The sequence below is a fragment of the Trichosurus vulpecula genome, chromosome 7 (assembly GCF_011100635.1).
Source record: "Trichosurus vulpecula isolate mTriVul1 chromosome 7, mTriVul1.pri, whole genome shotgun sequence".
Classification (NCBI taxonomy): Eukaryota; Metazoa; Chordata; class Mammalia; order Diprotodontia; family Phalangeridae; genus Trichosurus; species Trichosurus vulpecula.
The window spans coordinates 273,926,904-273,954,845 of NC_050579.1; the positions used below are offsets into that span (position 1 = coordinate 273,926,904).

Below are 27,942 nucleotides of genomic sequence, written 5' to 3' on the forward strand. Positions count from 1 at the left end.
GGTTCAGTGGAGAGGCAACGAGGCCTGTAATTGGGGAAGTGGTTGGAATAATGGTTGTATAGGTAGAAACAAAAAGATTTGACAACTGATTGGATACTGGGATGAATGTGAGTGGGGAGCTGAAGACAATGCCGCGGTTGTGAACCTTGTGACTGGAAGGATGATGGTGCCCTTGACTGAGTTTGGGTGGGAGAGGGGAGAAGGACAACACAATGAGATAGATCTTCAGTCCTGAAAACCATCCATACCTCGTCATTATATAAAGAGGAGAATCAGGGCTCTTACTCCCAATCACTTAGTCACTTTGCCTGAGTAAAGATCCCATCCTCCACGGGGTGATCTGGGAGGCAGAGGGTGGACAAGCTGGGAGCCAGGATAGGGAATGATTCTCTTGGCACCTCTGTTAAAGCTGCTGACCAGTACCAGACAGAGAAGAAGAGGCAGTGTTCCAGCTAACCCCCTGAGGAGTAATCAGTTCATGGGGCAGAGCAAAACCTGGCCCAGGCTTGGCCTTCTCCTTCACTTTGGCCAGAGAAGTCTCACAAACTTCAAAGGGTTCAAGGGATTCGGACTTTTTCCTAACAGTGTCCCCAGAATAGCTGACTGACATTGGTGTCTATATTGGGAGCCAAGGACAGAATGGGTGTGATGACAGTAGATTAAAGACTTTATAAAGAACCCAGAACAAAAGGTGATTTTTCTACCAGAGGTTATCCTGAAGACTGGCAAAAAGACTTCCAGGACCTGTGAGTTTTTCTACCTGTCCTCTATGCATTTGAGCCCATTTTCCCCCTGGACTCTATATGTACTTTCCTATTTGACCAACTGGGAAAAGATATAAAACAGGCATATATGGAAAGACTTACAAGTGATTACAAGTAACAGGAAATAATTTCCTGTTATATATCAACACTGGGCAGCTAGGGTAGTGCAGTGGATAAAGTGCCAGGTCTGGAGTCAGGAAGACTCATCTTCCTGAGTTCAAATCTGGCCTCAGACACTTACTAGCTATGTGACCCTGGGCAAGTTACTTAACCCTATTTGTCTCATTTCTCAGTCAGAAAAATGATCTGGAGAAGGAAATGGCAAACCACTTCTGCATCTTTGCCAAGAAAACTGAAGAGTCGAACAACTGAACAACAAAATACCGATTTCTAGAACTTAAGTGTGGCTGATTAATTGATAGCAATTGACAGTTATGGTGGGGGAAGGGACAGGAGTAGTATGGTAAAGCACACCAGTGGGAGTTTGTGAGATACAGCACTAAAAAAGACATTCTACCCCACCTATACCCAACTCTCTAGAACCATGGAGGGAGACAGTGGTCACCTTCTGGGAACCCAATCTGTCAGTAGAAGTGAGCAAAGTTCTGAAGGGTTTTGAAAGCCAAGTGAAAGACTTAGTATTTGATCCTGGAAGCAATAGGGAGTCATTGCAATTTACTCTGTGTATGTGTGTATGTGTGTGTGTGTGTGTGTGTGTGTGTGTGTGTGTGTGTGTGTATGGGGAGCAGTATAATAGGGTCAAGCCTGGGCTCTGGAAGATGTGTTATCTTGGAATTTCATTTGAGAGATGAGTGGTACATAAACTGGAGTGGGGAGAGACTTGAGGCAGAGAGACCAAACAGCAGGTTATTGTAACAATCTAGGTGTGAGATAATGAGACCCTGTATCAGGATGGCAACAGTGTCAGATGAGAGAAGGGGGCAAATATGAGACATTACAAAGGTAAAACCGACAGGTCTTGACATCAGGTTGCAGATTGTTGTCATTCTCATCCCTACTTTCTGTAATCTTCAATGTATTGGCCCCTTCCCTGCTGCCTGCAAACATGTCTATTTCTTCCTTAAAAAAAGACCTCTTCTATAGATTTGACTCAGTTCCCTGTATATTTTAGACATGAGGCCTTTATCAGAGACTCTGGCTGTAAAGATTTTCTCCCAATTTTCTGCTTCCCTCCTAATCTTTGTTGCACTGGCTTTTTAAATACAAAAACATTTCAATTTAACATAATCAAAATTATCCATTTTGCATTTTGTAATGCTCTCTATCTCTTGTTGTGTCATGAATTCAAGTCATTCCCCAATTGAGAAATGGTCAAAGGATATGAACAGACAGTTTTCAGAGGAAGAAATTAAAGATATCTATAGGCATATGAAAAAATGCTTGAAATCACTACTGATTAGAGAAATGCAAATCAAAACAACTCTTAGGTACCACATCTCTCCTGTCAGATTGGCTAAAATAACAAAACAGGAAAATGATAAATGCTGGAGAGGATGTGGGAAAATTGGAACACTGTTACATTGCTGGTGGAGTTGTGAACTGATCCAGCCATCCTGGAGAGCAATTTGGAACTATGCCCAAAGGGCTATAAAAATGTGCATACCCAGCAATACCACTTCTAGGGCTGTATCCCAAAGACATCACACAAGTGGGAAAAAGACCTATATGTACAAAAATATTTATAGAGCCTATTTTTGTAGCAGCAAAGAATTGGAAATCAAGGGCATGCCCATCAATTAGGGAATGGCTGAACAAGTTGTGGTATATGAAGGTAATGGAATACTACTGTGCTGTAAGAAATGGGGATAATATGGACTTCATAATAACCTGGAAAAACCTATACGATATAATGCTGAGTGAGGGGAGCAGAACTAGGAGAACTTTATACACAACCACAGATACATGGATTCTGTGATGACTAACCCTGATAGACTTGGCTCTTCTTAGCACTACAAGGTGCAAAGACAACTCCAAAGGACTCATGATGGAGAGAGCTATCTACATCCAGAGAAAGAACTATGGAGTCTGAATGCAGATTGAGGCACACTGGTTGCTCTCCTTTTTTTCCCTTTGTTTTTTTTTTCCTCTTTTGTTTGTTTTTGGTTTTTTTTTTGGTTCTGTTTCTTCTTTCTCCTGATTCATTCCATTGGTCATAATTCTTCTTTACAACTTGACTATTGTGTAAATAAGTTCAATGTGAAGTTATATGTAGAAGATATATCAGATTCCATGTCGTCTTGGGGGGGGCGGTGCGGAGAAAATTTGGAACTCAAAATCATGTGGAACTGAGCGTTGTAAACTAAAAATAAAAAATCTTAATTATATATCAAAAAGACCTCTTCTCTTAGGGAGCCAGTGCCACAGAACTGGCCAGCTCCAGTCCTAATCCAGATGGCCCTGAAAGCCTCAGGAACTTCATGCCAGCTAAGATGGCAGCTCCTGAAGGCTTTACACATATTCTAGTGGCCCTCTTTTCCATAGGATCCTTGGCTGCCTTCAGTAGATTTTGGATTAGAGTTGTAGGTTCTATTGAAGCAACTGCCCGAGGTATAGGATCTTCCCTCCTATCTGTCCAAGTGCGGGTAGCCCTTGGAAACCTGGATGGGACTGCTTGTTGAAAGATGAACTGGACCCAACCTAAACTGATGATGGTGGGGACTGACGGTCCCTTCTGTGTGGTAGCCATGGCAGAGAAACCCAAATTGTGGCCCTGAGCTGCTATGTCTCCAAAACCACTTTCCTCCTCTTTATGTCCTGCCTTTTTAACCCAGGTCAGAATATTAGAGACCTGCTGTCCTATGGGTTGGCCCTGACCTAAGGTGTGTGCCACATGAAGTGCCAGCCAACCTCCTCTGCTAGCTCCACAATATTCCTTGGCATCCTCTTTGGATGCCAGCGCTTTCCCCCTCCTGGCATCACCCCTTCAGTCTCCATGGTGCTCATCTATGTGGAAGAGAACTTCTTAGCAAAAACCTCATTCTAGGAGCTACCTGGCCTGCTTAGCACTTCAGTGGCAGCTTTCCAGGGTGTTGTTGCTGTTGGTGCCCTCCGAAATTACCCTCAGAGTGAACTGCACTTCAGAGGGAGAGAGATCACCACTTTTGCAGCCAGGAAAGGAAGTGAGGAAGGCCGGAGATAGTAGGAAGAGCCCGTAGTAGTTGGGGCCTGCCTGCTGGAGTTGCGGGGGGCCGTGAATCCCCTGATCAGTAGGGTACTTCCTGCCATGCAGAACCACTCTTACCCGCCCTATGGGCACCATGTGAACTCTTTGGCTATTGTGCTGGGAAATTCTGCCAGTGTGCTGACCTTTTTTCTGGCCCTGGGCATCCCGTGTAAGTCATTGCCTGGTCTAGGTGACCTCTTGCTGCTGGGCATCTATGTAATGGTCCTGGCAGCCTTGAGTCACTATCCTTGGCTAGTGGGCACCTCAGCATTTGGAGTTCTTATGTCTTACCTGACTTCTGTGCTTAAGCACCTTTCCCATGTGAAAGTGGCAGTGAGGGCTAGGGTGCCCTTCTGGCTGTAGGAATCACCATCCATGCAGGTTATGCTGGAGGCTTTTGCCATATTGCTCCCAGCAAGTGTCCATCAGGTCTTTCACCAGGGCCAAGACCGCACGGATGTGTGCAGTCCCTGATAAGCCCATAGTGGTTTTTTGGTTTTGTTTTTTGGTGGAACTACTCTTCTTTTTCCCACCCTGAGTCTCCTGGGAGTAAGTAAGTCCATCCTTCCTGAAGCAACACATACCTTAATCCATTTGGTGGACTGGGCTTTGTCCCACACAGTTTCCATCTGTTGGGGATGAACCAAGGGCTAGTGCTAGACACAGAGACCCTACCTTCAGGGATCCTTCTTTCCCAAACAAAAAAATACCAGACCTTGAGGGTAAAGGCTGAGGACCAAAAAGGGTTTCTGATGCTGTCCCTCTTGGCCCAAGTTTTTGTGACACTGCTTTGTCCTGATTACCCTCCAGTAGTTCCTTCTCAGCTTCCTTTGGTGCATAACCATCCACGTCATGACAACTAAACATAGGTGAACCCCAGAGTTCTAGCCTGGCTCTTCCTCTCTTCTCTCTCTATAGTATCTCAGCTAGTGATCTCCTCAGCTCCCATGAGTTCAATTATTCTCTCTCTGCAGATGATTTCCAGATCTAAATATATCTAACCCTGGTCTCTCTCCTTAGCTGCAGTCATTAATCTTTGACTGCCTCTTGGACAGATGCCCGTAGGCATCTTAAATTCAACATGTCCAAAATAGAATTCATTATCTTTGTCTTCAAACCCTCTGCGTTTCCACATTTCCCTATTAATGGCAAGGGCACCGTCTTCAGCCCATTTACCCAGGCCTATAGTTTTGCTGTCACCATCTTGTCATTTCTACCTTCACCACATCTCTCCTTTATGCCCCTTCTTCCCACTCGTACCACCACAAACCTAGTTCAGCCCCTCATCGCCTCTCACCAGGCCTATTGTAATAGGCTTCTAGTTCATCTTACCTCAGGTCTCTTCTCATTCCAATCAAGCTGCCAATGTGATTTTTCTAAAGTATAGTAATAATCATGTCACTTCCTTGATCTAGGACTTTTAGTGGCTCCCTATTACCTCCAGAATCAAATATAAAATCCTCTGGCTTTTCAAGTTCTTTATAACCTGGCCCCTTCCTACTTTTTCAGGCTCCTACACCCTTCCATACATTTTAGTGACACTGGTCTCCTTATAGTTCCTTAAATGTAACATTCCATTCCCCACCTCATCTCCATACTTTACTTGCTGTCTCACCTGCCAAGAATACTGTCTCCTCCCCTCCACCTTTTAGCTTCTCTGGCATCACTCAAGTCTCAGCTAAAGTCCCACTTTCTGCCAGAAGCCTTTCTCAGTCACCTTTAATGCTAGTGCCTTGCTGCTGAGATTATCTCCAAGTTACCCTGTACATATCCTGTTTGTATGTAGTGTTTGTATTTAGTCTCCCCAGTGGACAACAAGCTTCTTGAGAACAGGGTCTCTTTTGTGCCTTTCTTTGTATCTCCAGCACTTAGCACAGTGCCTGGTACATAGTGGATACTTCATAAATGCTTATTGACCAACCGACTGACTGCTGTAGATGCCCAGGTCTTGTTCCAGCTGCTCTGAGGGCCCCACACCTGGCTCAGAAAGGGGAAGATCAGAAACTTGCACAGAGCAGGGAGGTGGCAGTGTGGGAGAGTGTTGGGGAGAAGGGGAGGTGTGGTTGTGCTGGAGAAAGGTCTCACAGGGAAGATAAATCTTCTAATTGGTCGATCACACACTTGTTGGCATCAGTCCTCCACTCTGGAGATTGCTGAGCTGAAAAAAAAATCACTGAGGTGAAGAAAAAAAGGGCAGAGAGAGGGTATGTGGTTTAATAATGCTAAGTAACATTGAGATCATGTGTTCAAATTTACATAGTGCTTACATGTGTCCTCTCATTTGAGCCCCATGCCAACCTTGTGAGGTAAGCACTATAGATACTATTCCCACTTTACAGTGAAGGATACCGAGTTCCAGTTCTAGACTATATGACTTGCCCACAGTCGTACAGTCTACTAAAATGTTTTGCCTCCCTAATGTGAAGATTTGGACTCAGGAGACCTGGGGTTCAAATCTTGGCTCTGACTCTTACTTCCCAGATGGTTGATCTCTGGCAGATCACTTAACCTTTTAGAGCCTCTGCTTCCTCAGTCATAAGATGGGGATAATAATGCTTCTGCTACCTATATCATTTTTTAAAAATTAAATTATATTTTATTTTAAGTGAAGATCCACCTTTTTCCCCTCCCACCTCCTCTTTGCCCCACTTCCACTATTGAGAAAGTAAGAAAAACCCCTTTTACAAACATGTATAAATGAAGATGGTGGAGGAGTAGGAAGAAATATCACCTCCCCCCCTCATAAGACTCCTCCAAATAGGTCTAGAAAACCCACCAGACCAAATCCTGATGGGGAAATCCAAGGAAGAATCACAATGAGTCACTTCTCCAGCCCATGGTTGACATGGAGAGGCAGACAGAGGTTGTTGGACACTGTGGAAGGGGTCTGGTCAGAAAGAAGCAGTCTAGTACAAAGGAAAGGCTGTTCACCAGGGCAAGAGGAGATCTTATACCTACAGGGAGGCATCACATAGGAAACCAGTGCTAACTGGGAGCTCTGTTGGCCACTACCCAGTTCTGGGTAAGAGATTTAGGGCGGACTGAAGAGACGACCTGAGCCTAATGTTCTAGGGTAAGAAGGGGGTCCCGGGCCCTACATAGAGGAGATGCTGAGAGAGGAGCAAGTTGAGAAGCAAACAGTAGTAGTGGGCCTCTGACCATAGGATCAGAGCTGGGTTTTAGTTCCAGCCGCTAGCCCAGTCTGACACCCGCAGAGGAATAACCAGGAAAGGAATCCCAGACCAAAGGGAGGCCTACCTGCACTTCTGTCTCTCTGAACCTGAAAAGCTTTCCAAGTTGCTGAGAGTAGATGATTCCTGCAGCAGTCTATAGAAACTCTAAAAGGATAAGCCTGCAGACCTCTTATTCAGATCCAAACCCAGGTCAGGAAATTATAGAGCTCAGACCAAGGGGGTAGCAATCAGTCTTTGCCCTGGATCAGACTTTGAGAGTACTGAAAGCCTGCAGGTCCCCAGCCCAAGCTGTCCTTGAGATCCTAGAACAACATAACACTCGATACCCCAAGGAGGCAGTGACAAGACTAGCCTGGACCTTCCCTATAGAAGTGTGCTAAGCCTGGTCCTAACTTCTAGTCTGAAGTCATGAAGTAGCCTGGAATAATGAACAAACAAAAAGAGAATCCCATCACAAAAAGTGTTTATGGTGACAGGAACATTCCAGACATAGACCCAGAAGAAGGGAATGCCCTCATCCCTTGGGGTATCCTTTTTTTTTACTGGATTAGTGACCATTTAAGTCTAATTGCATATGCCTCTTTTGTAGAGGATAAATGAATGGAAAAACATTTATTTAGCACTTACTATATACAAAAAGCACCATATAAGTACCGGGGAAAAAAGACAGACAGCCCCACATCTCAAGCAGCTCGCATTCTAATGAGAGGGACAACATATATAATAATTTTCACCTGCAAATCAGATAGAAAGGTCCAGTATTCCTCAGGGTGTAAAAGGAAGGCAGATAGTAATGCATCCGCCATAGCATCATTTCCATTTGTACAATCCTGTCAATTTCTGACGTTGAATCATACGATAGTTGTTGAATCATGGGTGCTGTGACAGAGAAATTTCTTTCTCGGGTCTTCAGAAAGTGTGGCTGCCGAGGAGGTGGGGGCCTATGGAAGTGACTATGAGGATGCATCTTCCTGAGGGCTGCTTCCCTGGGAGATGGCAGTGAGGGGCAGGCGAGAAGAAACAAGGCCAGAAACAAGGCATGAGGGGGTGGGGGTGAGGGGCGGGGCACAACACTGCTCTCCCTAGGGCTCTTGGGCTTCTCTCTCCTTTCATGGCAGTTGATCTGCAGTTGGTGTTTAGCTGCTGGTGAGGGTATTAAGCCCCTTCTCTACAGGGGTCGCTGCCCTGGATGACAACTGTGGTGGCCAGGCTGGAAGCAGACCCAATCTTGTGGGGAGAAGGAGGGATGCTGCTTTTCCTGGTGGATGAAACTAAAGTAAAATGGTGTCCTTCAGGAACCAGGTCCTCATAGGCTTGGGCTAGTGAAGGAGGCAAAGTATCATGGCTGGGAATGGAGGCCTTATCTTCTGGCCTCAGAGTCTCAACCTGTTTGTGAGGGGTGCTTAACATCTGAGGGGACTGGGAGAGCACAATATTTAATGTGCTACATCCACTTGACTAGAAGCCCCCTGTGTCCTACTCATTTTGTTAGAGGGATCCTTTCATGTTACTCAACATAAAAAAACAACTGTGGTTATAGGGTGGTGGTATTACAAAGGATGAACATCTGTTGAGTAGCATTTGGGGACTGGTATTAGGTGAACAATTGCTTTTCTGACGGTAGAGCAAATGGTGTTGACATTTCAGAAAGCATGAGGCCATAGAAGCCTAATGGTGGCTTGGTCTGGCCATCCTTGGATGCTTGCCAAAGGTTCAGTTGGATACCTATTGACTGAGACCTCTGAAAACACCACAGCACCAATAGGACATATTGGCCTGAGGAGAGAGGTTGCTCCAGAGGCTGTTGTAAGTCTTCCAAGGCTGTATGTAGGCTCTTCTGGGGTCCACTTGAAAGAGGAAGACTTATACGTTACTCAGTAAATGGAGGACATTGGGATTTCTAGGTGGGGAATGTGGGTTTTCCAAAAACCAGAGTCCAATAAATCTCTGGACTTTCTTAAACTGTAGGGAAGTTAATGTTAGTAGCTTGTTCTGAACTGTGTCTGGAATCATCTCTGTTCTTCCTATCACTGGATTTCTTTTTAAAATTTTTTTAAAAAATAAATTTATTATTTAATTTTAATATTAAAATTTTGTAAGAAATTACAAAAAGGACTCTTCAATTTGCACTCGAGAGTTTATCAGTTCTGTAGAGGTAGAGAGCATTTTTCATCACAGGTCCTTTGAAATTTTCTTGGATCATTGCCTTGATCAGAATAGCTAAGACGTTCACAGTCCTGATCATCCTTATGATACTGCTGTGATTTCGTACAATGTTCTCCTGGTTCTGCTCACTTCACTTTGCATCAGTTCATATAAGATTTCCCAGCTATCCCTGAAATCATGCTGCTGGTCACTTCTTATAGCACAATAGCGTTCCAACACAATCACATACCATAACTTGTACTTCTAGATAAATGGCTGAGCGGTTCTCAGGCTTGGTCTCTCATTCCCTTGTCCCCCATATGGGCCATCATCTGAACTATGGCCTGGCCTGATACTATTTCATCAGTGTAATGGGGGACATGGGATCTCTGAGATCTCTGCCTACCAGACTGGCCATACGAGGGAGGAGTTCAGGTTGTCCTAGAGAAGGCTGGTGGAGTGGCACAGAGGATACAGCACTGAACTGAAGTCAGGAAGACCTGAGTTCTAATATAACCTCAGATATTTACTAGCTGTATGACCAGTCTCAGTTTCTACCTCTGTAAAATGGGGAAAATATTGAGGATAAAATGAGATATTTGTAAAACATTTTGAAAGCCTTAAGGTACTATATAAATGCTATGTTGGACTCCTTCTGAGGTGGAAGTTAAGTGCTCCTCATTAGTCTCAGGCATAGGAGTAGAGAAAAAAGCATTAGAAGCGGACGACTCCATACTGCTCAAGGGAGCCTAGGCTACTTAGTTCGTGACATTGATAAGGTCAGGGATGGTCTCAATAACTGACACGCCAACTTTGTTCAGTCCCCTCTAGTACGTTGCAAGTCCCCTTTTACTGCCCTCCTGATGTCATGGTCCTCTTCGAGAATGAAGGACAAGCAACAAGTCCTCCAGGGCTATCGTGAGGGGATGTAAAGTAGTGTAATAAAGTAGGCTAGCCTCTTCATCTTTCACAAGGGAGGAAACAGTTTTCACCCCTCTAAGACCCAGCATTGGTTGTTGTTAAGGGGAGAATTAAGCATTTCATATAGCACCCACTTTATGCCAGAATAAAGCCTTTTTGTGGTTGTTTGTCCTTCTTTCTTGAAGAGGACCATGACATCAGGAAGGTGATGCCATGACTTGCACACGAATTGGATTTAAGTGAGAGAGGGCTGTGCAAAGTCACCAGCCTCACTTTCTCCTCCAGAACCACCTGGGCCCAGTGGCTAGATATATATCTAGATGACTGGAGATGGCCCCAGATGCAATGGGAGGCCTTGGCCTTTTTAAGCTAAGGAAATAACTTTCACATCCATTTTCTAATTTTATCCTGACAATAATTTTGTGATGTAGGCCGGGCAGGTATTTCACATTCCCATTTTACAGGTGAGGAAACAGGCTTAGAACAGTTTAAGTGGCCTACCCCAAATCATGGAAATACTAAGTGGCAGAACCAGGACTCAAATACATTTCTTTTGAGTATAAAACCAGTAGCCTGTCTATTAAACCAAGCTTCTATTGCACGGAGGGGATCAAGAATCTGCAAGTTTCTGCAGGAGGATCGTGGTAACTAAAAGGGCCATGGGAACATGAGAGTGCTAAGCCACAGAGGATGCATAAAAGAAGGGGGAAAATGAAGGGGAGAGTTTTTTCGGGGGGAGGGTTGGGACAACTAGAGGTGAAAGGGGAAGAAAAGGGCTGACAACAAACTCTACTTATTTCACAAATTTACCTGGGGCTGGAGAGGGCCCTAGGAGAGCTTAGTGGGGAGAGCAAGCTGGCAGGGCAGATATTTGGAGGCAGCTGTCTTTCCAGTGCCTCTTAAGGCACGCCAAAATTTCTGAATTTTTTTCTTTGGGGCCCCCCAGATATCTAATTACTCAGTGGTTGTTCCTCTTATTGCTTGAGACATGAAAGCATGAAATAAACCAACTGAGTGTCCTGGAGCCCTGAAGAGGCTGGCGGTCAACATTTGGCCACCAGGGGGCCCCTGGAGCCTAGATTTCCTCCTAAATGTTTGTCAATAGAAGGCTGCTATGGTCAATAGTTTCATGATTATTTAGGTGAATGTGTTCAGCTTAACCCCTCACTTCCCACACTCCTTGAGAATAAGGAATGTATTTTTGGATTAGGTTAAAAAACAAAGCAACATTAGCAAACAACTCCCTAATTTGTAAGATTCAGAAGTAAACTATCATAATTTCAGAAAACTTAATTCTACCTACTTTTAGAAAATTCACCTTTACTTTCTCTAGTCCATCACTTTACCCACTCTCTTCCCATTTATCAATTCATGAATATTCTCAGATACTGACCTGCCTATGATTTGGGGTGCTTTTATGCCTCTATGCATACATACATTTGCATAGTCACAGAATCTGAGAGTTGGAAGTGGCCTTTCTTGATAGGAATCAGGAGCTGAGACTTCTAAGTGCCTCAGATCAGAGATCAGAGCATCAGGTGAGTAATCTGTAAATAAGCACGATCCTCTTTTTCTCCTGCTCCCACCACTGTAGCAGGGCCATAGACTCACCTTTGGGTTTCCTTCAAAGTAGTGACTCTAAGTACAAGATCTTGGTGGGGCCATTTTCTTGAGGATCACTGTGCTCATAGCACCTGCTGGTTGGACACATCTTTCCTTCACATCATGTGTCCTATTCTTATGAAACTAGAAACTGGGAAACCCGGGCATATTGTCCCTGGGAGAGTGGGATTCCTCTGTGAAGAAGTCTTTTATAATATTTATGTGTCTAAAGCAATGCAAAAGCTAATCTTCAACTAGAAAAAGGACTGGAGATTGGATAAGAATTATTCTTAAGGTACATTTCATCTAACCTAACGTGTGAGCCATAGACTTTTGAGGCCCTATTCATAGTCTTCTCTCTACTGCTGAAAGAAGAGGGACACTCCAGGGGAATCAGTCGATGAAGGAATGCATTCCATAAAAAGTCTCCAGAAAAATAAAAAACCACAGGACTTTTGGGCATAAATTGCTGTCAAGTTAGGTCTCTCTCATCTTATATCTGTTTACTGGATAAGCATTCCTCCATTTGGGTTGTTTATAAAAAAGAAAAAATAAAGTAAAATCATTAAATGAGAAATTATTTGAAATTAAATAGGAAATGAAATTTCAAAAAGGAAATCCCAAGGATAGAGCCCTGTGGCATTTATGGAAAGCTTCCAGATTGATGTTTACATGTATGAATATCAGCTTGTGTATACTTAGGTATTTTAAAGCATTTTGTGAGCCTCCAAGTGCTATAAAATGTGAGTCGCTGTTATTTACATATACCTATGTGTATCTCTCGGGGTTGTTTGAATTTGAATTTCCCTGATTATTAGTGGCCTTGGTAACATTTTCAGGTAGTTATTGACAGTTTGTATTTTCCTACCAGCAAAACACAGTAGGAAGAGATAAATTCCACTGAAATAACTACAGAGCTGGACGTCTACCTGTCAAGTCACACACAGAAACCATATGAACACAACTGCAGAACATTCTTCACACAAAGATGGATCCAAATAATTGGAGAAATATGAATTGCTCATGGACCGGCAGAGCCAACGTAACGAAAATGACAATACTATCCAAATTCACTAAATCCAGTGCCCTAAAATGAAACTCTCCAAGAATTACTTTATAGGGTTAGCAAAACTAACAAAATTCATTTGGAGGATAGTTTGTATTTTCCTTTTGAAAACTATTCTTAGCCTTTAGCCACTGGTCCAGTGGGGAATGGGTCCTCATACTGTGTATTTGTGTTAATTCCATATAGATATCAGACATCAGACTTTTGTTAGACATAATTAATGCAAATATTTTCCTGGATTAGTTCTCTTTTCTTCTGATCCTACATGTACAGATTGGTGCAAAAGCTTTTTAATTTTACACGATCAAGATCTACTTTTTCTTTTATGATCACTTCTATTTGGTGTCTCATTAGCATTTTTTCTTATTCATAATGGTGAAAGATTTCAGAAATGAGCTTCCATTCGCTCTTGTTTTATGATAGGACTTTTTATATTCAGATTGTCCCCATTTGGAATTTACTGTTTTAAAAGTATAAGATGGTCCCGTACGAATGAAGTCCTCCTACCACTTTTCTCCCTGTGATCATATAATCTTGCAGCTTGCAGCCAACAGTCAACAAGCATTCATCGGATGCTTACATTACCTGCAAGACCCCAGAGATTCTTCTGGGCATTCTCTTCCTACTGCAAAACAGTGAACTCTAGTTTCACGGTGACTCGATTTTTAATGTCCTCTGATGTGGAGCATAGCTGAAAGCTTTTGGTATCAAAGTCCACATATTATCCATTAGTTTGGGCCTTGTCTAAATGCATAATCATTGCTCCAAGAACTTAAGTTTAGTAAGTATGATTATTAAACCATTCAGCAAGTACTAATTACTATACTATTTCAATTTGGTGTGGCATACTTTGGAGTCCCAGTTCAATCCCCAGCTTCCGTGAGGTCCTGTGCTGCACTTGGAATTCACAAAATAAGGTTTGTGGATAATTATTTCTATTTTTCTACAGGGCTTTTTCTGACAGGCAGCTGTGGGGTAAGACAGAAGTGTCAAACCCAAGGCTCACAACACTCTCAAGTGTGTTGGAACCAGATTAAAATGTAAGCAAAAAATATTTAACAAAATAAAAATACAGTAAAATGTTGTTTGGACATTTCAGTTGTGTCTGACTCTTTGTGGCCCCATTTTGGGTTTTCTTGGCAAAGATTCTGGAGTGGTTTGCCATTTCCTTCCCCAGCTTATTTTACACGTGAGGAACTAAGGCAAATGGGGTTATTGGCCAAGGTCACATAGTAAGTGTCTATGGCCAGATTTGAACTCATGAAGATGAGTCTTCCTGATTCCAAGTCCAGTGCTCTAGCCACTGCACCACCTAAGCTGCTCTCAATAAAACATAAATAACATTTAAAAATTAAGTCAAATATGTGCCCAGCAAGGATCCTTATGTAGAGATTAGTGGCTTCTGTTTCTATCTGAGTTTGATACCACTAGTATGGTGGGTAGAGGACTGGCCTCAGAACCAGGAAATCCTGGGTTCCAGGGCTGCCTCTGACACATACAGGCTATGTGTCCCCCAAATAAGTTGCTTAACCTCCCTGTGCTCTAGGCAACTATAAGACTAGAAAATGCAGAGGAGGAGCCAAACTGCACTGGTAGGGGGTCTTTCCTTATCTGGGATTTCCTTATATGAATGAAATTATAGGTCTAGTTATGTTTCCATATAGGTGTAAGATGCTGACCCAGACCTACTTTGCTAAACTACTTTTTGGTTTTTCTCAGCAATTCTTGTTGAATAAAGGATCCCTTTTCCCAGGAGTTTGTGTTCTTGGGTTTATCAACACTGGAATACCATGAACGTGTATTCCTCTATCTTTCTGTCCTAGTCTATTCCACTGATCTACTTAAAAACCTTTTTTTCATCCACCATCAGATCATTTTGATCTATTGCTTTGTCATATAGTTTGAGGCCCACTATAATCAAACTTTCGTCATTACATCCCTTCATATTCTCAATCTCTTTATTCCTCCAAATAAATTGTATCGTTTTGTCTAATTCTATAAAGCATCTCTTTTGCAAATATTAGTATAGCATGAAATCTGCATAATAATTTAACAAGTATCATTAAAAAAACTAAATTGATGGTGTGTAGCTGTGAATACTAGATTTTTATTTGTGTAAATTTTTTTGTGTAAAATTTGTTTTGTAGTGGCTTGTGTTCTGGCAGATTACCAGATGTTTAATGCATCATATGACATTAAATGAAGTTTCTCTTATCTCTTCCTCCTGGATTTTGCTAGAATTAAGAGAAGCTGAAAGTTTTCATGGGTTTTACATCTTAATATTTTACTAAACTTAAATCTGTGTGTCCATATTTATTTATTAGTACTTTTAGGCTGCAATATTGTATGTATCTCTACACATATATCTCTCTGCATACATACTTCTTGTGCCTATCGACATTTTCTTTGATGTAGTATTTGTATATAGCTGGGTGTGTGCATTTGGGTACGTGTGGACATGTCCATACCTTTGTGTAAGCATCTCAATATCTTTGTATAAATAGTTTATGTATGTAAGCACATTGGTGTTTATCTGGGGGGTAGATATATGTTTAGCTACATGAGAGAGAATTATGGAAAGGTGTAGTAGGCATATGCCGATGTGTATAAATGTGTGTTCCCTATGTAAACAGTTCCTAAGTTTACCTGTGCTTGTTGCCAGTGACCTTTTCTGCTTGCGCTTATTTTCATATGTCATTTAAAAAATTGCTGTTTGAGCGGGGCATCAATTGGCTTACAAATTCTACCAAGTGAGAATTGAGGGGCCGATGTTCATTGGTTCAGAAATAACTTTTGAACTAATTCAATGTTCTAAAGAGATTATGCCAGAGATCAATGTGTCATGGATGGGGAAGTTATCAGAACATGGGTTTTAGATAATTTCTAAGATCACTCTAAGGCTCTAACATTCTATGATTTTTGTGATCACAAACTTCTTTGGATAACGCAGTTACTCATTCACTAGGGTCAGGGATTGGGAACTGACCGTGGGTGTAACAGAGTGGAGCCCTCAGGGGTTTTGTTGGTTTAAATCACACTGGCTAAACAGAGTCAAAGCTGTCTGGTACTACCTTCAAACAGTCTTCTTCACAAATCCCCAGCCTCTGCGGTATTAATGATACCACTTAGTTCTTCCTACACATGACCCCGCCTTCAGTGAGCTCCCTGCTAATGCGGAAGGGTTTGTGATGGTCCATCCACACTCTCCTATCCAGTCCCTTTGTCAATCAATCGACAAGCATTTATTAAGCACCTGTTATGTGCCAGGCACTGTGCTAGGTGGTGGGGATACAAATACAAATGTGAGACAGTCCCTGCCCACAAGGAGCTTACATTCTGCTGTGATCAATGACACAAAATTCTGAAGGCATGGGTGCAATGTGTAACATTGTTTCAAGTCACCTGAGGATTAAACCCACAACCTTACTCTTATTAGTATCTTGCTGCAACCAGTTGAATTAACTAGCCCAGATAGCACCACTTGAAAGTATTTGAAGTGGCTTAGCAATTCAGGGTTTTGGGTTTGTTTTTTTTTATACAATTTTTAAACAAACTTAGACCTTTTAATCATCAGTTCACAGAGCCCTTATTTTAGCTTTATTGTGTCCATTCATCATTATTTTTTTAAATGGTGCCCCACCCCCACCCCCTTCTCCCTTTATTTGGTTACTATGGCTAGGGCTGTGGATTTCTAGTAGATTCCAGTGGAACTTTTAATAAGCAGATGTGATCCAAGAGTAATCCAAGCAGCCTCTCAAAGGCACATGTAAAAAAGTATCCTAGGCATGTGTAGAGCGTGCACCCAGCCTGTATGGTAAGTGTGCCTAGGACAGCTCTTCCTCGATTTGCCCATTGCTGTTCTTATTTAGACAAATTCTATACTTTAGAACCTAGTGTTTCTAAATTCTAAGCTCGCTTATATTGCTAAGAGTTCCATTATGAGGTTTGGATTTTAGTACTTTTCCTATATTGTCATTTATTATCATGCTATTACGGCTTATCTCCCCAACTACATTATAAGCTGCTGGGGGTAAGGAGCATGTCATTTTGGGGGTGACTGCCTTGGGCACAATGCTGTGCACATAGTAGATGAACAATAAATACTTGTTAATTAATGGATATAGTCTCTGAGGGATCAGGGAGATTTAAGTTCCAAAAAAAGAGTATTAAGCTGAGGTACAGAGAAAAGTGGGGCTCATTTGCTAAGTGACACTGTTGAGACTACAACCTTCTGGCTGGGCTCAGCATCAGCAATTTTTTAAAAGGGGAAGTATTTTGATCGAGCTTGGCCGGAAATGATTGTATTCAGTTTTTTTTTTCAATTCTTAAGAAGTCTCACATTCCAACAAAGCGAGATCTGTCACAAGTTACACATGGCAACGTGTTCCAAAGAAAATTATTACGCTTCCCAAACCTTCAGCTAATGTGATAGAAGTAGATATGGAAAGGAACTGTAAGAGTTCCATTCTGATTGCATCTCACTAGTCTGCAATGCTGGGTCTGGGGCAGGACTAGATCCCAGAGCCCCTTTCCCTGACAGCATTTAGCCTCAGGCTTTTAGGACCTAATAAGTTTAAAAATTCTTTCAATTGAACTAATATTTGCAAGCCTTCTGGCAAACCTCTTCCACGAATCTCTACATCCTGGCAAAACATCACCTACCTGCCCCACTGTTTTCCTGCTCCTTCCTATGATAATTGCTGCAAAGAAGGCTTGCCTAAGTAAAACAGCTGCTAGATTTCCCTTTCCCCTGCCAGCAGTTCCTTCCCATGAACACACGTTATGTCTGGATTCTCTCCTTCATATCTTCTTATAGCCTCATAGTGCATAAGAGGAAGAAGAGGCTGGAAGAATACAAAGCCTTTTGCAAAATATAACTAGAGTTGCGTATTTTATTTGAACCTCAGTGTTTATGTGCAGAAGCTGATGGTGGGGAGGGAGAGTAGAAAGGAGCTATTAGCAATGGTCAGCCAGAATCTCCAGGAACTTTGGTGGCGCTTAAGGACTCATAAAAATGGAAACATCTGCTATGGGTTCTCCAGCTTGACAAATGATTAGAGATCTAGTGCTGTTTCTTGCATGTTAATGATGTGGTTTGGGAGTCCCATCCCCATCCTTGGCATGGGTCTATGTATAATGTAAGTACATGGATGAGCTACAAGGCCAGTGTTGGTTTAGTTATCAATGAACAGGTCAAGGTCCCCATGAATAAGCAATTCCTATTTGGGTGGGGGAGAACATCCCATGGGACATAATGGAATGTTAGGATTTGTTCGTGTATTTCCAGTCTTGCTCCCAGATATCGTGGTATTCCCTACTCTGGGTGCCCCTGTTATCCCACTGGTATGGCCTTTGGTATGACATTTCATACGGCTGATCGTAAGTGTTGCGCTCTGTTTCTGACTCTGTTTCTATCTCTATTTCTGCTCCTATAGCATGTCGCGTCTCAATCTCAATCTCAGTTTCAGTCTCAGTTTCTGGCTCCAGATCAAACTCAAGTTCTGGCCCCAGATCCAGGTCGGCCTCGAAGTTTGGGTCCATCACTGTCTCTAGCTCCACTCTCTCATTCAGGTCTTTAATATCCAGCTGTATATCTGGGTGATAGAGGTGTTTGGGAGCTTTCTCTTTCTTTGGCGATGGCAAGCTGTCTCCACTCTGTTCAGAATGGCTCGACTTCCCCTTTAAGTTTTCAGGGTGAAATGCAAACAATTACTTGGGTTATAGTTTTCAAATACATTTAACTTTTTAGCTTAAATAATACACTTAGAAAATGCACAATAATTTGTTTTTCTGGATATTCCCGACAAGAGTAGAACAGTGAGTTTCTTGCAAAGGACAATGCATCTTGCCTTAGCTGGTTCTTCACTCTTACTGCTAGTTACAGAGATCTAGTTGCAATATTGATCATCCTAGCTACTAGTCTGCAATGACCTCACATCTCTATCCAGTTTAGATCCCATAATTGGCCACATGACCAATAATGCTCCAGCTGGTTTTCTAGAACCCATCTCACTCTTGTCCTTGCCAATCCCAAACTGTGGGTAATCCTCACTCTCTGTTTTCTCTACTCCAGCTTCTAAGTGGTCGAACATTGCTAGGGGGAAGAAGCCACGAATCCAGGCTAACTGGGTTACACAATTTAGTGCCTGGTGATTCATGCTTACTTATGACATCTGGCCCTCACTGCTTCTCAGGAACCCTTTATCCATCCCTTGTTTACTCTCTACTACATTCCAAAGAGCTCGTTCCAAACGTTTTTCACTCCTCTCAAGTTGCCAGTCAATGGCTTCCTTACTTTTGGCACATAGCTTCACGTTCTATCTTACTGAGAAAATGGAAGCCATCTGACACGAACTCCTTCGGTTTTCTTTGGTTTTTATTTCAAAATTGTCCTGTTCTTTTCATCCGCCCTCTCCTATCTTTTGTCTCAGAAGTATCTCTCCTTTCTGTGTTCCTGATCTTATTCTCTTCTTTAAATTGTTCCATCGATTAGCTATCCCCTCCTGCACCTTCAGTCTTTCACTTTCCACTCGTTGCTTCTTCTCTGCCTACAAACATGCTCAGATGCTCTCAATCTAGCTACTACACTGAGCTACCCAAACCTCCATTCATAGCCAAACTCCTCAAAGGGTCATCTACACTTAACATCTGTACTTCCTTCTTCATTAACTTCCACTCATTTTTTAACCTCTTTCGACCTCTCACAACTCTACTGAAACTGTTCCCTTTGAGGTTAGCAATAACTACCTGAGAAACCCAATGACCTTTTCTAACTTCTCATTCTCCTTGACCATTTTACAACATCTGACTTTGCTGACCAACCTCTCCTTGTAATTCTCCCTTGGCTTCCATGAGGCTTCACGATCTTTTTTCTTTGACCACCTCTTTGTCTACTCATCTGTCTCCTTCACTTCTTCTTCTTATAGGCACACCCTAGGGTTTTGTCCTTAGCTCTTACCTCTTTTGTCCCAGCACTTTCTCACTAACCCTCAAAGTTTCAATTATTACCTCTGTGCAGATGACTCCTCAGTTTATTTTAGTCCTGACCACTCTTCTAAGTTCTAGTGGATTTCTGATGGCCTGCTAGATGTCCTGGCACTAGATATCCCTGCTGCTATCCTAGTACTTCAAGTTAAACATTTTTTTAAATTGAATACACTATTTTTCTCCACCTTATCTACTTCTCCTGTTGCCTTTAATGTCACTGCCGAATATTCTGCCAGTCATTCAGGCTCAAAACTTTGGGAGTCATTCTTTATTCAATTAATTTCAAGGAATCTTTATTGGTACCTTCTATACTCAGAACTAAAATTTTGCTTAGGTACTAGGTTAGATAGAAAGTTTGGATAAAACATGGTCCCTGACCTCACAGAGCTTCTAGTCTAGTAGGCGATGTGATGGATGGCTTCTAAGTCTATGATCCTGTGACATATTCACAAATAACAATAGAACAAGATATTATGTGACAAATACACAAAATATACAAACTATTATGTTAATTCAATGTGGTAAGAGGTTATTACTAATTGTGAAAACAAGGAAAGGCTTCCCAGAGGAGTTGGCATTCAAACTGGACGTTAAAAGGATGGGTAATAAAGAAAAAGGATGGGTAAGAATTCTTTGGATAAAAATGGTATTCTTCCCTTTTTTCTTGACCACTCCCCATCCTTCATCTAATTAATGGCTAAATCCTGTTGATCCTACTTTTGCAGTATGTCTTATGTCCATCTTTACTGGCAACATTCTAGTTCAGGTCCTCATTATGTCTGGCTAGCACTACTGCAGTATCTCCTCCTAAACTGAAGTCCCTGCCTATGATATGATCTCTTTCCATTCCAGTTTATTCTATTCAGTATAGCCAGAAGAGTTTTCCCAAAGCACTAGCCTGATCCTCATTCTTTGCCCTAAACCTTCAGTGATTACTAAAGGTAAATTTTTTTAGCTTAATATTTGAAGCTCCTCATCACTTACCCTGCCTAAATTTCCAGCATTGTCTACCACTGCTCTTCTACATGAATTCCACTCTCCAATGACTTCTTGCCATTCTTTGGATCTGTCCTATGCTTTCCTGTCTTTGTCCTTTTGCCCATATCATTCACTATGCATAGAATATGCTCTCCCTGTCTCTGCCTACAGAAATCCCACTATACAGGAAGCTTTATGAAGAGCCAAGATTTTTAGATGTTATGTGCTTTTAAAGATAGAAAGAGGCCAAGACAAACAATGATGAATATAAAAGTCTGACAAGAACCCTGTCGGAATGAACTGAGACTTTTAAAAAGTGACAAGAACAACAGAAAGGGGCTTACAACTTTTAAAACCCTTTCAGAGAATAAAAAAGCCCAAGAAGTATATCAGTCCACCACTTGGGAAAAAAAGTATAAAGTGATTGAAGAGTAGGCATGGACCATAGATTTAGAGCTAAGAGGGACCTAAGAGGGTCAGGTCACACAAGTAGTAAGTAGCAAAGGTAGGATTCAAACCCAAGCCTTTCCCCCTTCCAAGTTTAGTACTCTATACTACATCACACTGCCTCTTCAGAGAAAATAAAAGTACTCAACTCCGATTTTATTTCCCTCTTATCTGTCAAGGAAAACAATCTTAAAATTTAAAAGGGGAACCAAACATGTTTAAGAGGGAAATAAAATCCTAAATAATGGGAGGATTTTTCAGACTGACATAAAGGAACCTATAGCTATACTTCTTGGTATTTTAGAGGAATTCAGCTGATAAAGCATAAGCAGAGTCTGTTTAGAGGCTGAGTCATAACTGGGTATTTCTCTGGAAGGTAAGCAGAGGGGACAAGTGAGGTTCTCTTAGGGAGGTCTTATTGGATTGTGAGCTCCTTGAGGGCAGGGACTGTCCTGTGCTTTTCTTCATGCCCCCAATGCTTAGCACAGTGCTGGCACAGAGTAGGCACTCAGTGTTTATTGACTCTGACTGAGATCTGGGGAACAGGTATAGGAACTGGAGTCAAGGAATCAGGACATGGAGAGGCCAAGTTACTATAGCAGGAATCAGACACTGAGTCATAGTGTCTGATAAGGGAGAACCAGGGAACAAGGACCAGGGCCAAGAAATCAAGACATAACAGCCAGTCATAAAAGAGATTAGGATGTAGGCTGCAGTACTCCTGGTGGCTGAATTTGCTTGTCTAGCATGTTTAAGCATCAAAACTGACTAATTGCTCTTTCCATCAGTCTTCCACACCTGCACCAATTATTGGGTCTAGATACTACCCCCTCTTTTAGGGAGCCTCCTTGGGCCTTAGAGTTGGAATTGTGGGGAAGGTGGAAGTGGATGGCATGAATAGTTTGGGAGTATGTTCCTGGTAGACTCCCATTTACTCCTATCTTTCTCAATTAAAGAAGTATTGGATTTGCCTTTTTCAATGCCAGTAGTGTTTCCTAGACCACAAACTCCATTTGGTCACTAATTACTACTAGAAGGGTTGTGAGGAGCAAGAATGAAGACCAGAGTCTTTGTGAGCCTTAAGGAGCTCTAACTGGTAGAAAACAGGGAGCTCTAACTGGAAGGTCACTTGACTCATGGCATGTATTGTTGAAAAAAACCAGATGTTTCACTTCTCCAGTTTCTGGGAAGGTTGGCTAGTGTGGAGTTTCATGATTCTGAGGCAAATCTGGTCATCAACTTATAGGGCATCACCAGAAGATCAGTCGTGGTCCAGGATGTGTTTATATATAACATTCTCAATGACCTCTAGGGTTTGTAAAACCACCTTGGCAGCTTCAATTCTTCTACATAGCACATGCATGCTAAAATGGTGGTATGAGTTGCAAAGAATGGGAAGAAGTGAGGGTAGAAGCTATAGTTCAAAAAGAATGACACAAAAAACATAAGCTGAGTGCAAGTGTAAGAGGAATTATTAAAACAGAATTTATCAGCAGCAAGTAAGGTGGCCCAGTTAACTTAGAGTTAATGAAGCCTGGAGCTATAGCTCCAATACATGAGTAGTTCTCAGTCACCGATCTGGGAGATGATATCAACAGAAGAATGATCAATTAAGTAAGCAAGCAAGCATTTGCAGAGTGTCACTATGTGGCAGTCAGTATGCTAAGCACAAGTGACACAAAGACAAAAAATAAAACAGGTTTTGTCCTCAAGGAATTTATATTCTATTAGAGGAAATAACACAATCTGAGTTTCTGTTACCTACCTATCATCCTATACTTCTCCCTCCTCTTCTTGGCTAAGATCCTTAAGAAAGCTGTCTCTATTAGGTATTGCCACTCCCTCTCCTTTCCCTTCTAAAACCTCTGAAGTCTGGCTTCTAACCTCATTTTTCAACTGAAACTTTCCTTCCAAAGCTACTGATGATCTCTTATTTGCCAAATCTAACAGCCTTTCTCAGTCCTCATCCTTTATCGCTTCTCTGCAACGCCTGATACAGACAATCACCCTCTTCTTCTGGATATCATCTCCTCTCCATTTTCATGACACTCTTCTCTCCTAGTTCTCTTCCTCTTTTTCTATCTGATCCTTTTCAGTATTCTTTGTGGGATCTTCATCCAGGTCACAAGGCTCTGTCCTGGGCCTCCTTGTCTTCTCCCTGCTTCACTATGTAGCTTGGTGATCTGATCAGCTCCCACGAGTTCAATTCTCTTCTTTATGCTGATGATTCATGTGCATATGAATCTATGACTTATATGAATATATGAAATGTGTGAATCATCAGTCTGAAGAATACATACACACACACACACACGTATACACTAGGTAGGGCAGTTAGGGGGCTCAGTGGAAAGAGTGCTAGATCTGGAGTCAGGAAGACCTGAATTCAAATCCAGCCTTGGGCACTTACTAGCTATGTGACCCTGGGCAAGTCACTAAACTTCTGTTTGCCTTAATCCACTGGAGAAGGAAATGGCAAACCACTCCAATGTCTTTGCCAAGAAAACCCCCACGGACACTACTGGCATGCTATGGTCCATGGGGCCACAGTCAGGAACTAATAACAGAACTACATCTATCTATCTATCTGTCTATCTATCTGTCTGTCTGCCTGTCTGTCTATCTGTCTATCTATCTATCTATCTCCCGTTCTACCCCCTCTCCTGAGCTCCAGTTTCACATTATCAAATGCCTTTTTGAAGATCTTGAATGCTCCATAGGGATCTCAAAGTTAACATGTTCAAAATGGAACTTTTTCCCCCATATTTCTGTTGAGGGGTATTACCATCCACCCAATCACTAGGCTCACAACCTCAGCATCATCCTGAGCTCCTCACTTGTATTCACCCCACCCATAAAATTGGTTGTCAAGCCTCATTGTTTCAACTTCTACAACCTCTCTTTGTCTCAGCTCACACAGATGCTGCCCTAGTGCAGGCCCTCGTCATTTCACAGTGACGACTGTGACAGTGAAAATGGACTATTGCAATAGCCTTCCTGCCTCAAGTCTCTCCCCACTCTAGCCCATCCTCTACTCAGCTCTCAGATTAATCTTCTTAAAGTTCAGGTCTAACCATGTCACTCCACATCTCCCCTATTCAGTAACCTCCAGGGACTCCCTATAGTTTCATACTCAGAATTTCTCTGTTGGCTATTTAAAGCCCATAAACACCTAGTCCCTTCATACCTTTCCAGTCTTTCTTACACTTTCCTCATTCCATGCGCTCTATGATCCAGATTCATTCCCTGACTTATTTAAGTCCCTTGCACACAACACTCCATTATCTTGACTCTGGGTCTTTTCGCTGGCTGTCTCCCAAAGCTGGAATGCTCTCCATCCTCACTTCTACCTCTTGGCCTCCCTGCTTTCCTTCAAGACTCAGTCCAAAACCTTCCATCTCTAGGAAGTTTTTCTTGGTCTTCTCTAGTACTAGTGCCTTCCCTCTAAGATTAACTTCTACTTACACTCAATAGACCTGATCTACACAAAAATATTTATATGTTATTTCCCCCATAAGAATGTGAGTTCCATATTTTCATCTGTTTTCTTATCTCCAGGCAGTGCCTGGCACATAATAAGCGCATTTACTCATTTTCCATAAACCAAGTATATTCAGAATATATGTCAAATATATTCAAGATAATTTTGGAAGGGAGGGAAACTTGGGAACACTAGGGATCAGGGAAGGCCTAAGTTATATCATGAAAGAAATAGGATTTTGAGAGGCATGGGTGACATGATGAATGCATTTCAGGCATATTGGGGATAGCTAGTATGAAAGCACAGAGAAAGGACATGGAGTTTTATGTATGAAGGAAGAGCAAGACCACCAATTTAGCTGAATTGTAGAGTGCAGGAAGGGGAGTAATATAGAATATAACAAGGCTAGAAAGGTAGGTTGGGACCAGATTATGAAGGGCTTTAAAAGCCAAACAGAGGAGTTTATATTTGTTTGTGGAGGCAAAAGGGAACTATTGGAATTTATTGAGCATAGGAATGAATTGATCCAACTTGCACTTCAGGAAAATCATATTAGTAGCAGTGGAGAATGAACTGTAGTAGACAAGGACTAAAGGCAAAGATACTAATCAGAAGTCTTTTGCAATGATCCAGGTGAGAGGTGACTAAGGCTTGAACTAAGGTTGTGTAAATGGGGAGAAGGGTTTTGATGATATGGTGGAGGCAGAAATGACAAGATTTGGCAACTAAATATATATGCAGAGTGAGTAGGAATGAGGAATCAAGGATATTACCCAAGTTTTGAATCTGAGAGTCTAGAAGGATAATGGTGCCCTTTGACAGAAATAGGAAGTTTGGAAGAGGGATAGTTTTGAAAGGAAAGATTATAAGTTCTTTTTTGGGTGCTTTGAGTTCTAAACATCTATGGGACATCCAATTTGAAATGCTCAACTGATAGTGATGTATGACTGGAATTAGAGACAGAGCTCCAACATATGTATTTCCAAGCTACATATCCAATGGCTGGCTATTTACACCCAAAAGTTATCTGCATAGAGATGATAATTAAGCCCAAGAGATCTGATGAGGTCATCACTATTTGAGAGGACTGAAGATAAAGCAGTTAACCCGCCTTCTGCCAAACGGGCAATGGAATTAAAATGCAGAATGAGCCATATTTTTTGGACATGGCAAAGTTGGAATTTGTTTTGCTGGACTATGCGTATTTGTTTTAAAGATGACGATTTTCTTTTTTTTGGGAGAGATAGTAGTGCTTGTAATAGATACATTTAAAATTTTAAACTGTGGGTATCTCCCAAGGCTCTGTCCTCTTAACTCTTTATACTTTCTCACTTGGTGACCTCTCCCTTGTCCTTTAATGGAACAGCTGGCCCAGTAGTGGCCCCTGTCCGTATTACAGGCTTCATTGTTTGTCATCTGTTACCTGACAAGCCTATTTTGTTGATACCTTGTAGAACTTGACCCTGACTAGTTTCATGGGTCCCTAGGACCTCACCACCACCACATGGATATTTCAGTGGCCTTGGTGAGTGTGGCTATGAACTAGGACCTAGTGGGTGAGGTACCAAAGACAGACCTCAGGTAGATACTCTAGTTAATCAAAATAGCTAGAGAAATGGCCAGTTCCTCTCATGACAATGTCTATTTGGTCATTTATGGGTCATGTTATGAACAAGATAGAGGACTAGATACTTTCTCTAATCCTTCTGACCTCTCAAACTTTGCCAAAATAAGAATTACAAACATGAGGTAAACCAATTATAGCCTAAGACACCAATATCCTTAACAAGGTAACAACTTGATGAATTAACATCAGAGAAGGCTCATCCCTAATTGATCAAATTCTCACTTATTACCTTCTCTTCCACCAGCCCGCCATATTCTGATAGGGCTGCACAATAGGACCCATGGGATTGTGTGGAGTCTATTGAGAAATGCCACTGTTCTGTGGCAATAAGCAACAGATCTCAATTTCCTGACCACTCCCTCCCCTTGCAATAGCCCCCCCGCCAAAACTTCTCTGTTGTGGGGGAGATATAAGAAAGTAGAAGTTTGTTCAGCCTGGGGTGGCACTGCTCTGTGCTCAGCCAGAGAACCAAAGAACACAGATAACTGAGGTAGGGTGCCAACATTTGGGCTTCATTAGGCTTGAAGAAAAGAGGACTGGCATCTGACTGAGGCCTATCCCTCCAGAAGGTACTTAGGACAGAGACCAGGCTGGTAAAAAGAGAATTCCTCAACCTGGGAAGAGACTGAGACAGCTTTGAGATCTAGTCCCTGGGGAAATCATCATCAATAGAGAAACAGTCAGAAAGTGAGTGATAGGGGAATATAAAGCAAAAAGACCCAAAATTACTAAAGATCTCAGGAGGAAGAAAGCTCAGTTAAATACCTTGAGCACATGCAGATAAACCAAAAGGGAAGATATTAATAACAGAATGGAATGTGTTTCTAAATGATCTAAATGAATTCAAACATCTCTGAAAAAATATTGTAAGACAAAGGAAAATGAATTAACATGAGGCAGCGGACCCTGTGGATGAAAGAAAGCATATTCCTGAATGCTCTGAGGGGGATAGAAGACATGCAAAAGCAGATTTTATAGCCTACATAGCAACAATAACTGGCAGCACAGAAAAAAGGGAACAACTGATTTGGAATGCAAATATATAAAGGTGAAAGATAATCTGGAAGATGAGAAGCAAAAAGCAGTAACATTAAAAGAAGACATGATCTCTATACATGCAAAATATATTGACCTCAAAGACAGGATGTGTAGAGACAATTTAAGGACCTCAGATCTCTCAGAAGGACATGACAAGTCAAAAAAAAAACAACAACAACAACAACATGAAGACCATAATGTAAGAAATAACATGAAAACTTCCCAGAACTTCTGAATACAAAAAAAAGTACCACCGCTGGGGGGAAAACCCTAAACTACAAACTCTAAGGCACGTACTTAATTCAGTAAACCCAATGACACACAAGAAATTCTACAAACAACCAGGAGAAATAGAGAGTAAAGTAAATCTGAGTAATACAACCCTATTCTGTACCCACCAAAAACCACTGAAAGGAATGGAATAATGTCTTCTGAGGAGCAAAGGAGCTCAAAATACAACCCAAGGTGACAAATCCTATAAACCTAAGTCTAATAATCAATTTCAAAA

At 41.9% G+C, this 27,942-nt stretch overlaps 1 protein-coding gene across 1 annotated transcript in view; it reads right to left on the minus strand.

The window, feature by feature from the left end:
• Positions 1-16,452: 16,452 nt before the first annotated feature.
• Positions 16,453-27,942, minus strand: part of SLC26A8 (solute carrier family 26 member 8) — a 167,746-nt gene continuing 156,256 nt past the window's right edge. Inside the window, exon 20 of the mRNA XM_036768015.1 lies at positions 16,453-18,555. Within this exon, the coding sequence (XP_036623910.1) occupies positions 18,139-18,555 (417 nt within the window). The 3' untranslated portion in view covers positions 16,453-18,138. The remainder of the gene's footprint in view (positions 18,556-27,942) is intronic.